Source organism: Rhinoraja longicauda, chromosome 3, assembly GCF_053455715.1.
Source record: "Rhinoraja longicauda isolate Sanriku21f chromosome 3, sRhiLon1.1, whole genome shotgun sequence".
Taxonomy (NCBI): Eukaryota; Metazoa; Chordata; class Chondrichthyes; order Rajiformes; family Arhynchobatidae; genus Rhinoraja; species Rhinoraja longicauda.
Window position 1 is genome coordinate 56,734,795 of NC_135955.1, and position 16,892 is coordinate 56,751,686.

The 16,892-nt window shown below is 40.1% G+C and overlaps 1 protein-coding gene across 2 annotated transcripts in view; it reads left to right on the forward strand.

The window, feature by feature from the left end:
• The window catches only part of frmd3 (FERM domain containing 3), a 150,482-nt gene that overhangs the window by 72,883 nt on the left and 60,707 nt on the right, over window positions 1–16,892 (forward strand). For both annotated transcript variants that reach the window (XM_078396200.1, XM_078396201.1), the window contains exons 4-7: window positions 1,767–1,845; window positions 6,614–6,711; window positions 7,984–8,107; window positions 10,698–10,785. In XM_078396200.1, coding sequence (XP_078252326.1) covers window positions 1,767–1,845; window positions 6,614–6,711; window positions 7,984–8,107; window positions 10,698–10,785 — 389 coding nt within the window. The remainder of the gene's footprint in view (window positions 1–1,766; window positions 1,846–6,613; window positions 6,712–7,983; window positions 8,108–10,697; window positions 10,786–16,892) is intronic.

Sequence of the window (16,892 nt, forward strand, 5' to 3'; positions counted from 1 at the left end):
GCTCTATTCTGTCTATACCCATGACTGTAGCCAGACACAGCTCCAGTGCCACCTTCAGATTTGTTGAATATACCACCGTTGTTGGATGAATAACGAGTAATGATGAGTCAGAGTGCAGCAGGGAGATTGAGAATCTGATTGAATGATGCAGAACAACAATCTTTCTCTCAATGTTATCAAGACCAAGGAGCTGATTGCTGATTTTAAGAAGAGAAAGCTGAGGATCCACAAATCTCTCTTCATTGACGGGTAGCTAATGTAACCCCACTTTTTAAAAAGGGAGGGAGAGAGAAAACGGGGAATTATAGACCAGTTAGCCTAACATCGGTAGTGAGGAAAATGCTAGAGTCAGTTATTAAAGATGTGATAGCATCACATTTGGAAAGTGGTGAAATCATCGGACAAAGTCAGCATGGATTTACCAAAGGCAAATCATGTCTGACGAATCTTATAGAATTTTTCGAGGATGTAACTAGTAGAGTGGATAAGGGAGAACCAGTCGATGTGTTATATCTGGACTTTCAGAAGGCCTTCGACAAGGTCCCACATAGGAGATTGGTGTACAAACTTAAAGCACACGGTATTGAGGGTTCAGTGTTGAGGTGGATAGAAAATTGGTTGGCGGACAGGAAGCAAAGAGTAGGAATAAACGGGTCCTTTTCGGAATGGCAGGCAGTGACTAGTGGGGTACCGCAAGGCTCAGTGCTGGGACCCCAGTTATTTACAGTGTATATTAATGATTTGGACGAGGGAATTGAATGCAACATCTCTAAGTTTGCGGATGACACGAAGCTGGGTGGCAGTGTTAGCTGCGAGGAGGATGCTAGGAGGCTGCAGAGTGACTTGGATAGATTAGGCGAGTGGGCAAATGCATGGCAGATGCAATATAATGTGGATAAATGTGAGGTTATCCACTTTGGCGGCAAGAACAGGAAAGCAGAGTATTACCTGAATGGTGACCGATTGGGAGAAGGGGAGATGCAACGTGACCTGGGTGTCATGGTGCACCAGTCATTGAAAGCAAGCATGCAGGTGCAGCAGGCAGTGAAGAAAGCGAATGGTATGTTGGCATTCATAGCAAGAGGATTTGAGTTTAGGAGCAGGGAGGTTCTGCTGCAGTTGTACAGGGCCTTGGTGAGACCGCACCTGGAGTATTGTGTGCAGTTTTGGTCTCCTAACCTGAGGAAAGACGTTCTTGCCTTAGAGGGAGTACAGAGAAGGTTCACCAGATTAATCCCTGGGATGGTGGGACTTGCATATGAGGAAAGACTGGATAGACTGGGCTTGTACTCGCTGGAATTTAGAAGACTGATATGCCATTTATAAATGTCCAGATTTTTGGGGGAATGTAGAAGGTTGACGAGCATGTCGGTAATTTTACAGATATTCATAGTTTTAGAATCACTCATTTACTTTAGAGTAACAGAATTGAACATGTGTCAGTGGCCAAGAAGACTAATACAAAAAAATATATTTTGCAAAACGGGATGTTCCCAAGTGGTTCATAATGCTATTACTAAATATTATGCAAAGTGAATTACAGTACTATGCCAAATTTGCTCCTACCTTTGAAGCTGGCTTTTCATGCACCTTTATTCCATTTTCACCAATGAAGTTTTTGCCCACTATTATGCCTGCAAATTCAAAGCTTGCTTTGCATTATTTATTATTTGGCTCAGAGCATATCTTGAATAAACACACAGGTTTCCCCAGACATACAAAAGTATTTATTTTGTACTGCTTTTACTTGCCTCTTAATTTTGCAGCTCAGCCTCCCTACACCATGTGCTTCAGAGTGAAATTTTATCCTGCAGAACCAATGAAGGTCAAAGAAGAACTCACCAGGTACTTTCAAATTTTTTTGTGAAAACTGAACTGAGTTTTTTTAAAAGGATGTTTAAATGAACTGAAGCTTGGATGTCAGAGAAGCAGCGGCGAAAGTTAATAAGTATTGTGTGGCTGTTATTCTGCGTATGTCTGCAAAAATAGATTATAGACTTATTAACAAAACCAAAACCCATGGGAATAGAAACAGATTAGTTATAACATTAGCTGAGACAAAAGAAGAGAGGAGTAATGAATGCTATTTTTCAGAGGAAAATGTACAGTTATGTTCCCAAGGTTGTTTATTGGGACCAAGACACTCTTGAAATACATTAATGATCTAAGACTATTGGCACAAAGCAAACTTTCAAAACTTGCAAAGGATGTACAACTCGGAATGAGCAAGATAATAAGCGATTTCAGGGTGACAGTCAGAGAAATTAAATGGGTTTAGACTTGCTGCTGAGATTTCACTTATATTTCATATTTCTCATCTTTTATGCTTTAGAAGAAGGCTATTCAGCCCACAAATTCCAGATCTCAGAGAAATCTCATCAATGCCATTCCCCCACTCATTTCTCTGCAACCCAATCTCTCACGCATGCCCCTCAATTCCACTTTGATTCCCTTATTACCCACCTACACTAGGAACAACTTATAGTTAACCTATGTGCACTCCTTTGGGATGTGGGAAGAAATTAGAGCAGCCAGGGAAACCATGCGCAAATTCTACATAGGAGTGAAAGTTAGGATTGAACTTAGATTGCTGGTAACAAATCTATGTGCTGTGCCTCTGCACCATAAGATGGGTAATTTGTGATAATATATCTTTATAGGACAGATAGGAAATAAGAGAATCAATTTTTTCTGTTGATGACGTTCCATGGAAGACATTTTTGTTGCTTTTAAAGCTACGATGTAAATAGACTTTGTTGTGCTTATCATTGTCAAGGTATCAAGATTCCTGTCTTGTAGCATTCAGGGACAGAGATCAGAGTTTATCCAAATCTCCAAAATTAGGAGGACAAGTTGAGAAAGCTGTTAAAACTCACAGGGTCTTTGAGTTTAAACGGGGACGTGTAGTTCAAAAGTAAGGAAGGTGTTTTAAATCTTTATTAACCATGGGTTATGACTGAGAAGGTATATTATATTTCATTCTTGGCAGTCTACTTTGAGAAATTTATCAAGAGTTCAAGAGGATATACAAGAACTTAATTAGAATAGATGGGGGATTATGGAGAGAATGACAAAGCTAGTGTGGTTTCCTTAAAGCAAAAGGTTGAGGAAATTTGCTAGAGACATTCAAAATCATAAATGGTTTTGATAGATGAAATAATGGAATACTGTTAGCAACGATGGAGTGGGTCAGTCACCAGAGGTCAGTGATTACATGGGAACTTTCATGAAGCAAATAGTTCTAATCTGAAATGCATTACCTGAAAACATGGAAGAAACAGATCCAACAGCAAAGGGAATTCAATGAATACATATAACATAACAAAACTTTATTGTCATTCGGTATAAATACCGAACGAAATTTCAGCAGTCACAAGACACAGCAAAAAAGAAAAGAACACAGGACACACGACCCCAACACAAACATCCATCACAGTGACTCCAAACACCCCCTCACTGTGATGGAGGCAACAAAACTTCCCCTCTCTTCTATAATTAAACACAAGGCTCTGCTGATTGAGCAGAGGATTGGGAAGCTCTTTCCTTGAGGTGTCATAAACAGACAGACACAATGACTTTGTCCTGTATAGATTTATTGTTAAGTGATAAGCTAAAAGGGTGAGATGGTATATTTTAGTTACAACAGAAATATTTTTATCATTGAAATCCAGATAGAAATGCAAGCCGATGAAATTCAATGCTTCTTTCCATCTTTGCCTGGTGCATAGTGTTTCAATCATTCAGCTTAGTTAATAATGATCATAGATCAATACTATACATTTGGTGTAAGTTGACCATGTGCTCTCATGGGAGAAAGTAACTCAGTGGGTCGAAGGGCCAGTTTCTGACCTGTATCTCTAAAATCTACATCTGCTTTCATGTGAGCATCTGTGTTCTCTTAGTTTTGGCAGTCAGACTAGCTTCTAGTTTCACAAATTTCTTTGAAGTCATTGACAAAAAGAAAATAGTTTTAATGATGAAATATTGCTAGTCATTTGTTGAGACGATGACTACCAACTCTAGACAATGCAGGGTGAATAACACTAGAGCTGGCACAGAAGAAGCATGCCGCTGGATACTCTCCAGTCCTGCAAAGGATTCCACAGAGAACTAGAGAACGCTAGCAGTCTTCACCACAGACAGTGTAATAGATGATACCACTGGTGGCTTGAGCCAATGCCACATTCCAGGGTTTTCATGTAATTCCCAGCAGAGATGCTGGCACAGCCTGGGAGATGATTGATTTTATGCTGGCAGTACATGAGAAACTTCGCCAGGTTTTTAACATCAGAAGACACAACAGGCAGCAATTCAGCCAAAACTCAAATCCTCGCATGAATCTGAAACAACTTGAAACATTTGTCTTCTCTTAATTGCCAGCATGCTCATATCTATAAACTTCAACTGAGATTAATATAATTTCAGTTTTTCAGCGTTCAGCCAGATGTTTGTCTATGATTTTATGGAGCTGTATAATACTGATGAGGAGTTTCAGGAGAGTATTTATTTTTCATATGCACCAGATATGAACTGGAATAATGAAAATCTCTCATGCTGTAGCTTTACAGGCACTTTTTGCAAAAACAACAACGAATAAACATACAATAAATTATCAGTTATCTAAGTAATCTAGACCATAATAATGCAAAAACAAAAGTATCTAGAGCCATCATCGCAATACAAAGTCCATAGAAGTTTGGGAGAGGAAGGATTGTGGTTACAGTTGTGCAGGGTGGTAATGGGAAGAAGCTGTTCTTGAACTGGAAGTAACAGTTTTTGGGTTTCTGTACCTTCATCCTGATGGTAGAAGCAAGAAGAGAGTGTGGCCAGAGTGACATGTGCCTTTGATATTAGCTGTCTTCTTGAGGCAGTGCATACTGTAGATTATTTCGATGGTTGGGGGGGGGAGGGCTCAGACAGCCTCCTTTGTTCATGAGCATTCAAATGACCGACCCATATACTGTGATACAACCAGTCAGTATAGTCTTCACTGCACACCTTTAAAAGATCGATAGAATAGAGTGTAACATGCAGAATCTCCTCAACCTTCAGACGAAGAAGCATTGATGAGCTTTCTTTGTGATTGCATCGATGTGCTGGGCCTGGGGACAGATCATTAGCGATGGACACGCCCTGGAACTTGAAGCTGTTGACTGCCTCTCCATCGCTGTGCAGCCAATGATTGAAAACAGACATGCCACAGCTGAAGCAGCTCTTTCCATCACTGAGCGTGTTTTAACTTAACAAATGGATGCTGCAACAATTGGATTGGGAGAGAGAGTACTCCTAGGAGCCAGAGTGATCTGCACAATCTGTTCCATAACATTTCCAGCAGGTGGTATGTTCTTGCTGTTAGGGAGGCAGGGTACAGAAAACCTGCAGGGCTGCAGATTCTCCTGGCCCGGAAGGGCTCTGGATGCAGTACAACTGCGTGAGGGTGAGTGCAGTCTTTGGGTGCTTGCACTTTAGGGAAGCCTGCAGTGCAGGAAAATCCCTGCTCCTGTGGGTTGAAGGGGGTGCAGATGAATTTTTCTCTCCATAAGTAGAGAGTTTATGTGATCTGAATGAACTTTGAGATGTGGCAGAGATCAACAGTAGCAGACTGAATGAGTATGGAGTCCAATAAGTTGAGAGTGACTGTGGCCACGGCTTCCATGAGCAAAGTAATCCAACAAACATGAGGAGGATAGAGAATGCAGTGTGATTTGAGGGTCAGTCCTTTAAATAGTAACATTACAGGGGAATGGGGTTAGTAAAACCTGAGGGTCTGTGAATAAATAAAAACTCTCAAATTTCAGACCAGTGAGATTGGAAATTACAGTAGCGATGAATTTTGGATGTTGCTCCTGCTCTCCGAATGTTATCATTTGAGGAATTCTGATATGATAAAAAAAAAGTAGTGAGCACAAATGAAAATCCTTCCAAAAAGTCAGGAGTCAAATTTGCTGATGGCTCTCAAGACACCCAGAAATGTTCAGATTTGCTATGTTTATGGTCAACCTGATTTTTATCTGCATTGCACTATGGCTTGGCTCAGCCATTCATTAATCTGAACAGTTTGCTGAATAGAACCTTTGTGTACAGCTCCCAATCTATCAGCATTTCGGCCGAATTGTAAAGTCATAGAGTCTTACAGTGTGGAAACAAGCCCTTCGGCCCAACTTGCCCACACCGGCCAACATGTCCCATCTACACTAGTCCTACTTGCCTGCCCATATCCCTCTAAACCTGTTCATGTACCTCTCTAAATGTTTTTTAAACGTTGCAATAGTACCTGCCTCTACTACCTCCTCCAGCAGCTTGTTCCATACACCCACCACCATTTGTGTGAAAATGTTACCCCTCGGGTTCCTATTGAATTTTTTCCCCCCTCACCTTAAACCTATGTCCTCTGGTTCTTGATTCCCCTACTCTGGGCAAGAGACTTTGTGCATGTAGCCAATCTATTCCTCTCATCATTTTGTACACGAGAATTAGAAGGGGTTCAGGAAAATATAGAAACATAGAAAATAGGTGCAGTTTCTTTTTCTGCTAAGAACGGCTAAATCCTGTCATTTTGTATATTGAATTCACTTTCTCATACAATTGTCCCTTTAAATTTGCTCCTTCATAGGTATTTACTGTATCTTCAAATTAAAAGGGATATATTTCATGGACGCCTGCTTTGCTCCTTGTCAGATGCTGCTTTCTTGGGTGCATATACTTTACAAGGTAGGTAGCAACAGTGATACTCCAAAATTTGGATTAAATGTAAATGGTAATGTCCTGGAAGAAGCTATTCACAACCAAAATATCACATTTCTAATAAAAATGGCCAATTATTCTAAAGGAAAACTGATCAATTAAATGGTTAATATTTTCATAATACTGTAATACATAATAATATGTACCAACTACATTTTGCGCATCTTGCACATATCTGCTGAATACAATAGTTGATGAACCGAAGATGTGAAACGTTTGGACATAGGATCAACATTACAAATCAAATGGATAGAATCATCCAATAAAACGTCTTGGGTAATTAGAATACTAGGAACTCCAAAATGGCTACAGTCAAGCACCGTTCTACAAAGAAGTAAACAAAAATACCAAAAAGACTAATGACTCTATGACCAAAATATGACTTTTAAAATAATATTGTTGAGTGAAAGCATATTGTATATAGAGTTTCCTTCATAAGTTCCATAGTCCTGTCAATTGGTTTGTGGTGTGATCTCACTGAACCTCATAATGCCATGTAATGCAAATTCCAATATTTCTTCATGATTCGTTGAGGTGAGTAACTACTACTTGGTTGATTTGGCACTTTATCTGCTAAACCTTATCGCCTGGTCTGGAGTAATTTAAGCAATGCACACAGCAGATAGCAACTAAAACTTTGGATGATGTTGTACATTGAAGAATATCTAACCAAACGTACATGAGATATCTGACCTACATTTCCATTGACTTCACTAATCATTGTACTGATTAATGGAAGACCTTAATAAATGGACTGCATGAACTGTTGAAGAGTGAAAAGCATGATAATAAATGACATGGTACTTGTGGTCAGAATGGTAATGATATTTATTGACCCTTCCTGCCCCCTCCTCCTACTGTAAACTCCCCTTGCTATTGCATTTTAAAAATCTTCAGGTAGAATAGTCGCTGGTTTAGGTTATACTTCAGTACCATTGGTGGGAAATGTTTCTAACGACTCTGTTTTAACAACGAATTTTAGAAATATTTGTACAATAGATCATTTCGGAGAAAATGCTGGAGTAACTTTGCAGGTCAGGCAGCATCTCTGGAGACATTTCAGAGCATTTGTAAAATAATGTAAAACAAAGTTGGAAATTAATACATGAATTTGTCCAGTTCACAGAGGCACATTTTTTGGAAAACAAGATTAATTTTAAAATATCCTTTGTAATGAAGATTCAGTTTACTTCAATGGCTGTATATTAATTTTGCTGTTAACACGTTCTCTCCTTGCAGCTGAATTGGGTGATTATGAGCCCAATGAACACCCAGACGGTTATGTTAGCGAGATCAAATTGTTTCCAAAACAAACACAGAAACTGGAAAGAAAAATGGTAGAGATTCATAAAAATGAACTAAGGTATTTTTTGATATTTAATATTTCCTTGATATCCCAGCTGATGATGTTTAGACTAGAGTCATTAGTGAATTCTGAATTCTCATGCTGTATTGTAATTAGCTCCACTATTGAGAAAGGTTTTGGCAGTGTATCCAGAAAACCTTCATAATTTTTTTTATCACCAGATCTGTCTTGTGTTGTTACAGATTTCTAATTATGTCTTAAAACGTGAGAGGATATTAAATCATAAGATCCCATTTCAAATTTGTTACACACCAGCAAGTGTGAATAGTATTAATTGTAGTTTATGAGCAAACTATGGCTATGAAGTTATATTAATTTCTTGGAAAAATATAAAATCAATCCTGAACTACAGTTGTAAAGTTAACCTTTTGGGGCAAAGTGGGTGTTCTGCAGTATTTGCTGGGCACTATTTCATCAAATTCACTCAGCTTTAGAATTAGCGGCATGAACCGAAAATTCATTGCGTGACAGTCATTTCAATGATCAAGTTCATGTTCATAGCAGAATTAGGCTATATGGCCCATCAATCCGCCATTCAATCATGACTGATCCATCTTTCCCTCTCAACCCCATTCTCCTGCCTTCTCCCCATAAGCCCTGACCCCCTTACTAATCAAAAATCTGTCAATCTCTGCCTTAAAAATATCCATTGACTTGGCTTCCACAGCCATCCACAGCCATGAATTCCACAGATTCACCACTCTCTGACTAAAATAATTCCTCCTCATCTTTCTAAAGTTACTTTCTTTTATTCTGAGGTTATGGCCTCTGGTCCTAGACTCTCCCATTAGTGGAAACATCCTCTCCACATTCACTTTATCCAAGCCCTTCACTATTCGGTAAGTTTCAATGAGGTCTCCCCTCATCCTTCCAAATTCCAGCGAATATAGGCCCAGTGCCGTCAAACGCTCATCTTATGTTAACCAACTCATTCTTAGGATCATTCTTGTAAACCTCCTTTGGACCCTCTCAGCACATTCTTCCTCAAATATAGGGCCCAAAACTGCTCACAATGCTCCAGTCAAGTCTATTAGCAAAAATGCAACACTGCATTTTTAGAAGGAACATGGGTTTAACCCCACAATTTCTGTATTTCTACCCTGTTTGTTGGTGTCAGATTTATACTGTGATAACCATGCTGATCATCTCACTTTAGCTTTTGCGTAATAAATCCAAGTTGATGAACAGAGATTGCATAAAAGATTAGACCTGGCATCAGAAATGGAAAACTGAGAAATTAAATTTGCTTTAAGTTGAAGAAAGTTAGGCACCAGGGGTTGGGGGGGGGAGGGGGTGGGAGAGAGGGGGTGGCTGCACCGACCAGCGGTCCCTGCACACTAACACAATCCTACACTAGGGGCAATTTTTTAAACATTTACACCAAACCAATTATCCTACAAACCTGTACATCTTTGGAGTGTGGGAGGAAACCGAAGTTCTTGGATAAAATCCACGCGGTCACGGGGAGAACATACAAACTCCATTCAGACAGCACCCGTAGCCAGGATCGAACCCGGGTCTGTGATACTGTAAGACAGCAACTGTACCGCTACGCCACCGTGCCACCCTATCATGGCTGTTGTTTTACCACGTCATAACCATATAACAACTACAGCATGGAAACAGGCCTGTCCGGCCCTACCAGTCCACGCCGACCATTCTCCCTGACCTAGTCTCATCTACCTGCACTCAGACCATAACCCTCTAATCCCCTCCTATCCATATACCTATCCAATTTACTCTTAAATAATAAAATCGAGCCAGCCTCCACCACTTCCACCGGAAGCTCATTCCATACAGCCACCACCCTCTGAGTAAAGAAGTTCCCCCCTCATGTTACCCCTAAACCTTTGTCCCTCAATTCTGAAGCTATGTCCCCTTGTTGGAATCTTCCCCACTCTCAAAGGGAAAAGCCTACCCACGACAACTCTGTCCGTCCCTCTCAATATTTTAAAAACCTCTATCAAGTCCCCCCTCAACCTTCTACGCTCCAAAGAATAAAGACCCAACCTGTTCAACCTCTCTCTGTAGCCTAAGTGCTGAAACCCAGGCAACATTCTAGTAAATCTCCTCTGTACCCTCTCCATTTTGTTGACATCCTTCCTACCAAAATGGCGACCAGAACTGCACACCATACTCCAGATTCGGCCTCACCAATGCCCTGTACAATTTTAACATTACATCCCAACTTCTATACTCGATGCTCTGATTTATAAAGGCAAGCATACCAAACGCCTTCTTCACCACCCTATCCACATGAGATTCCACCTTCAGGGAACAATGCACAGTTATTCCCAGATCCCTCTGTTCCACTGCATTCCTCAATTCCCTACCATTTACCCTGTACGTCCTATTTTGATTTGTCCTACCAAAATGCAGCACCTCACACTTATCAGCATTAAACTCCATCTGCCATCTTTCAGCCCACCCTTCCAAAAGGCCCAAGTCTCTCTGTAGACTTTGAAAATCTACCTCACTATCAACTACTCCACCTATCTTAGTATCATCTGCATCATTTACCTGAATGCTTTATGAATTTATGTTACTGATTTCAAACTAAAATCAGCAATTTAATTATTATTTTTAGAGGACAGAGTGCAGCTGTTGCTGAACTGAACCTCCTGCAAAAGGCTCACATTTTAGAAACCTATGGCGTGGATCCACATCCCTGCAAGGTAATAATGCACAGTCACTGCTTGTATGCAAGTTACCTGTTGTAGATGTTTACTGCTTTCCTTCTGTTACACAAAGATGTAGATATGGAAGACAATTATTTTTAAAAGCTACAAATCCTTAGGGTCTGCAAAATACAAGGCCGATCAGTCAGTCCCTCAAATGAGAAAGATGGAATAATAATGCCCATAATGAGATGACACACTTAAAATTTTTGTTGTCTCTTTTCTCATATGTATCTGATCTATTGTATACAGTATTTCCACCTTTTATTTGATAGTGAATTAGTATAGCTTTTATTTTAGTAATCATTTAGATTGTTTCGATGACCCCACTCCACCACATTCATGACGATCTTTTTGCTCAACTACACTCGCCCCAATTGGCCTATTAGGACTATATCCTTCTGTGCCTTACCTATTACTTGTCTAAATATCTCTTCACAGTCGTGAATGAATCTGACTCCACCTGCACCTCTGGTTGCAGATGCCAACCACTCTCTGTTTATAAAAAAAACACCCTTCTGATCCCTTTTTCAAACTCCTCCCTCTCATTTTAAGCCTCTGCTCGCTTGGTTTTGATATTCCTACCAGGGGAAAAAGATTTTGACTACCTACCACATGAATCCCTCATAATCTTGCATACTTATATCAGGTCACTCCTCAGTCTCCTTGTCTTCAGGAAAAAACATGCCCAGCCTATCCAATCTTGGAAGACTATAATTCAATAATTCTGTCTCCAGTCAGACTATTTCACTCCACAGGATGGTATTCCATATTTTAATAATGCTTTTGATATTGAGCTTAAAGAAAAATCAGCCAGAAAGTTGGAACATGCTTGAGGAGCCACATAATCTACTTCTCTTGTTCTTTATATGCTTTTGTCATAATAACTGCAAATTAAAGTTGCTGTGATCATCCTGATATCAATAGAATAGTTAAATCATTATTATAACATGTTGCTATTTGTATATATGTTGTGTATGTGTATATATATATATATATATATATATATATATATATACATTTGATAATCCTAGCAGTATGTTTTTAACATGCCCCAGTTTGATTTAATGCAAACAGCATATCTCTAAAGTCCTGATGGTGGATTTTGCAGAGATAGTATTGGTGATACCACTCCTTGAAGTGCTTGATGTAGATTGTCCATAACTCAGAAAGTTAAAGTTAGATCATAAATTCCACCATAACTGGGAGTCCAGGATTTTACTCCATTGGGCAAGGGCACCTGTGATTGAGCCTACTCATATGTATATTTGCACTGCATGCACGTGTACATTTGTGTATGGGTGTTCATGTATCATATACATGTTCTCCAGCTGTCTTGCCATTGGATTCAAGATTTTGCTGGTGTAGTAGCTTGTGCACGTCAACTATCCCACATTAAAAGAAGTCACTTACAATCAACTGCTACTCGCACCTGGATCACCAGGATTCTTGCAGACAACTGCAACAGTGAGGGACTTAATCAATGCTTCAATATCTTGGCCCGGAAATTCAAATGCTCTGACTTTGACATTGGTGCCTTAAGTAACACATGGGGCGGAAGCAAGCCAGTTGAAAGAATGAGGTAGAAGCAAGGAGCTGAACATGCTAAGTTACAAAAAAAGACACAAAGTGCTGGAGTAACTCAGTGGGTCAGGCATCATCTCTGGAGAACATGGATAGGTGACGTTTTTATTGCCACCTCTCCATGTTCTCCAGAGATACTGCCTGACCCGCTGAGCTATTCCAGCATTTTGTGTCTTTTTAAAGAATGAAGTGGTGAGTACACCATCTTTTAGAAGGATAAACAAGAAGAGGATACCATCTTCATGGGATTGGAGTTGCCCAAATGAATGAGCTGATCTGGCATCTCTGTGACATCCTCTCATCTGGAAAATACCTGCAGCCTGCAGCGTAATTGTGTGGCAATTTTGAAAACCACCTAAAAAGTCATCAACGTGTGGCTATAAGTTTGACGATTTGTCTGAAGCAGGTGGTGTATTTTTATGAGACTAGTTCATTGTTTCCTGAAGACTTTGTACGAAAAGGGTTTTCTTCTAAGACCTTTGTTTTCTCCTTCTTCATGCTCTAGTTGCTTATTGTTTTCTGAAAGCCCTTGGCTAATTTCCAAGTCATGCCTTATTCTATCAGGAATGCTCATTAAAAGAACAGTGACCAATTGTTTTGTGCAAAAAAAATGTATTCGAGACAAAGTGGCATGATATTATTCACTGGTAACCACACAGGAGAAATTCTTTGAGCATATTGGATCTATAGTGGTTCTGACCAGAGCAATCCCTCTCATCCCATTCCATCACTATTTCCCTGAAGTCTTGCCACTTATTGTCTCTCACATTCCCATCAATTCCCATCAATGTACAAAATCATGAGAGGAATAGATCAGGTAGATGCACAGAGTCTCTTGCCCAGAGTAGGGGAATCGAGGACCAGAGGACATAGGATCAAGGTGAAGGGGGAAATATTTAATAGGAACCCGAGGGGAAACTTTTTCGCATAAAGGGTGGTGGGTGTATAGAACAAGCAACCAGAGGAGGGAGTTGAGGCTGGGACTATCTCATCGTTTAAGAAACAGTTAGACAGATGCATGGATGGGACAGGTTTGGAGGGATGTGGGCCAAGCGCAGGCAGGTGGGACTAGTGTAGCTGGGACATTGTTGGTCGGTGTGGGCAAGTTGGGCCGAAAGGCCTGTTTCCACACTGTGCCACTCTATAACTCTATGACTCTATGATTAATTCCCCTTTGATTCTTCTGCCACTTATCGAAACTCAGAGATAATTCAAATTAGTCACTTAAACTACCAGCACATCTTTGGGACATTGGAGGAGAATAGAGAACCTGGCTGGAAACCTTGTAGTTAATGGATGACCAGAAGTCAGGATCAAGCCTGAGTCCCTGGAGCCGTGAGGCCGCAGCAGCAGCAGCTGCTGCAACCCTATGCTGCACCCATGGAGTTCAAGGATTTAAAATATGTACAGAAATTAAAAAATCCTTGTGCAATTGTCGAAGCAGCATGTAGAAAATATCCAACAACTAACTTCAAAGTAGTTCACGATCCTGTGAAATAGCTCAGGTAAAGGTTCTTCCTGTTGTTGAACAAATAATCAATTATGTGTAGTTTTGAGAAGGAGCACTGAACTCCAGTTTAGCAGCTTTAGTTATTTAGTGATTAATTGGTGTCTTAATCTGCTTATTATGTATACTTCAGTGGTGATCAGTATGGCATTCACTGACCTCTTTATATGTGACTAAACCAAGTGGACCCATTGGGCCCAAACCACTTCTGCATTGGTGCAGCACCCTTTCACAGTGTTCTATTTTATATGAACCAATTGATTTTCTATTTAATGCCATCTTGTTCTATTGTTACTGTTTTTCAAAATCAATTTATTTATTTCTTCTGCCACTATGCAGAGCAGCATTGGGAAACAATCATCCTTATAAATAATCCTATCTTCATTTTATTGTGTCTTTTAGGCATTTTTCAGATGTGCAATAGATATCTTACCTCAGCTTGGCTTTCTCTAATAATAACACTTTGTTACCATCAACAAGGATTTACACTACCATTATTAACCTATAAATGTAATTACCATCTGCCATCCTAAACAGAGTTTTTTTGTAGACATAAAGATGCTGGTATGCGCTTATAATAAAAATACATGTCGCATGGTTGAAAAACATAATTATAACGTTTAACTTTATAGAGGTGGTTTGCTCAACTGACACATACAATAATTAAAAAAGCATTGATCATAAATTTTCATGCATAGTAAGCTGGTCCAGAAGATTAGTTTGCATGAGATTCAGGGTGAGCTAGCTGACTGGATTCAAAATTGGCTTGGTGGTAGCAGTCAGAGGGTGATGGTGGAGGGTTGTTTTCCTGATTGGAAGCCTGTGACCAGTGGTGTGCCTCAGGAATCTGCATTGGATCCACTTATTGTTTGTCATCTATATTAACAGTTTGGGTGACTAAAATTAGTGGTATAATGGACAGTGAGGAAGGCTATTGAAGTTTACAAATTGATTCTGGATCAACTGGGCCTGTGGGCTGAGGAATGCCAGATAGAGTTTAATTCAGATAATGGTATTGAGTTTTGGTAATTTAAACCAGGGCAGGACTTGCATAGCAAATGGTAAGGCCCTTGTGAGTGTTGTGCAGCAGAGAGATTTAGTGGTACAATTATGTATTTCCCTGAAAGTGCATCACACATAAATAGGGTGGTAAAGAAGGCATTTGGCACACTTGCCTTCATCTTAAAGGGTATTAAGTACAGGAATTAGGACATCATACTACAGCTGAACAAGATGTTGGTGAGGCCACATTTGGAGTTTTATGTGCAGTTCTGGTCATCTAGCTGTAGGAAGGTTTCATTAAGCTGGAAAGGATGCAGAAAAGATTTTGACGTTTGAATTATAAGGAGGGGCTGGACAAGCTGGAACTTTTTTCCCTGGAGCGTAGGAGGCTGAGGGGTGATTTTATAGAGATGCACAAAATGATAAGAGGTGTATATAAGACGAATGGTCATAATCTTTTTCCCAGAGTAGAGGTGTCCAGACTAGAGGGTACAGGTTTATGGTAAGAGGGGAAAGATTTAAATGAGAACAGAGGCAATTTCTTCGCACAGAGGCTGTTGTATATATGGAACGAACTGTCAGAAGAAGCTGTAGGGGCTGGTACAATGGCAACATTTAAAAGACATTTACATAGATACGTGGATAGGAAAGGTGTAAAGTGATATGGGCCTAATGCAAACCTGGGAGTATCTCAGTTATAAAACCTAGTCATCACAGATGAGTTGGGCCAAAGAGCCTGATTCAGAGCTGTATGACTTTGACTCTACGACTACTCATTACTTCCACCATTGGTGCACAGTACCTAAAGTGTGACCATACACAAATTGTACTACATTTACTCACCTAGGTTACTCCAGTAGAACATCTTAGCACACTACCTCCACCACAAAGAAGGTCTGGGGGAATAGATATATGAGAACTTGTATGCCCCCATTAATGCTGCACACATTACTGACATGGAAATAATATCGCTGTTCCTTCATTGTTGGATCTAAGTTCTGCAATCCCTACTTTATAGAACTGGGGAGTACCTTCAGCAAAAGGACTGCAGTTGTTCAATAACTTGACTTACCCCTCACCTTCTCAAGTGCAATTGGGGATGGGCAATAAATACCAGTCTTGCCAGTGATGCCACATCTGAAAATAAATATATATATTTTAAAAATAATTTGCGTGGCTCATTCCAGTTCTTATTCTAGTTGATAAAAAGTGTTAGAGAAAAAATTGGGAATGAAGTAAAACTGCATTTGCTGAAAATCAAAAATAAAAACAGAAAATGGTGGAAATACTCAGATCATACAAGAACTTTGGGGCAGGAATAGAGTAAAAAATTCAAGTTGATGACCTTTCGTCAAAACTGGGAAAGAGAAAAGAAGCTTGTTAAGCTGCAGGGAGGGTGAGTAGGATAGGGACCATGTCACCAGGTTAACCATGGAGTTATGTTGGGTGTAGCCAAGGTGACCATGTGAATATAATGTAAACAGGATTACCTGGTCAATAAGTGAATGGGAAGAGAGAGAGAATGAGAACATAAACAAAAGAATGTAGGAGTTACTAAATGCAGAGCAGGAAGCCTCTTATAGAATTTTTCGAGGATGTAACTAGTAGAGTGGATAAGGGAGAACCAGTCGATGTGTTATATCTGGACTTTCAGAAGGCCTTCGACAAGGTCCCACATAGGAGATTGGTGTACAAACTTAAAGCACACGGTATTGAGGGTTCAGTGTTGAGGTGGATAGAAAATTGGTTGGCGGACAGGAAGCAAAGAGTAGGAATAAACGGGTCCTTTTCGGAATGGCAGGCAGTGACTAGTGGGGTACCGCAAGGCAAGGCTCAGTGCTGGGACCCCAGTTATTTACAGTGTATGGTCGATGGCGCGGTCCAGTCCAGTCGCCGTCGTGGTAGCTCTGCGGGAACTGTGCGTTTTAAACTGGTATGTTTACTTTAAAATTATCCCTAAGTGCTCTAGCGTGTGCTAGCACTTAGCATTAACCAATGTACGACCGGGAAA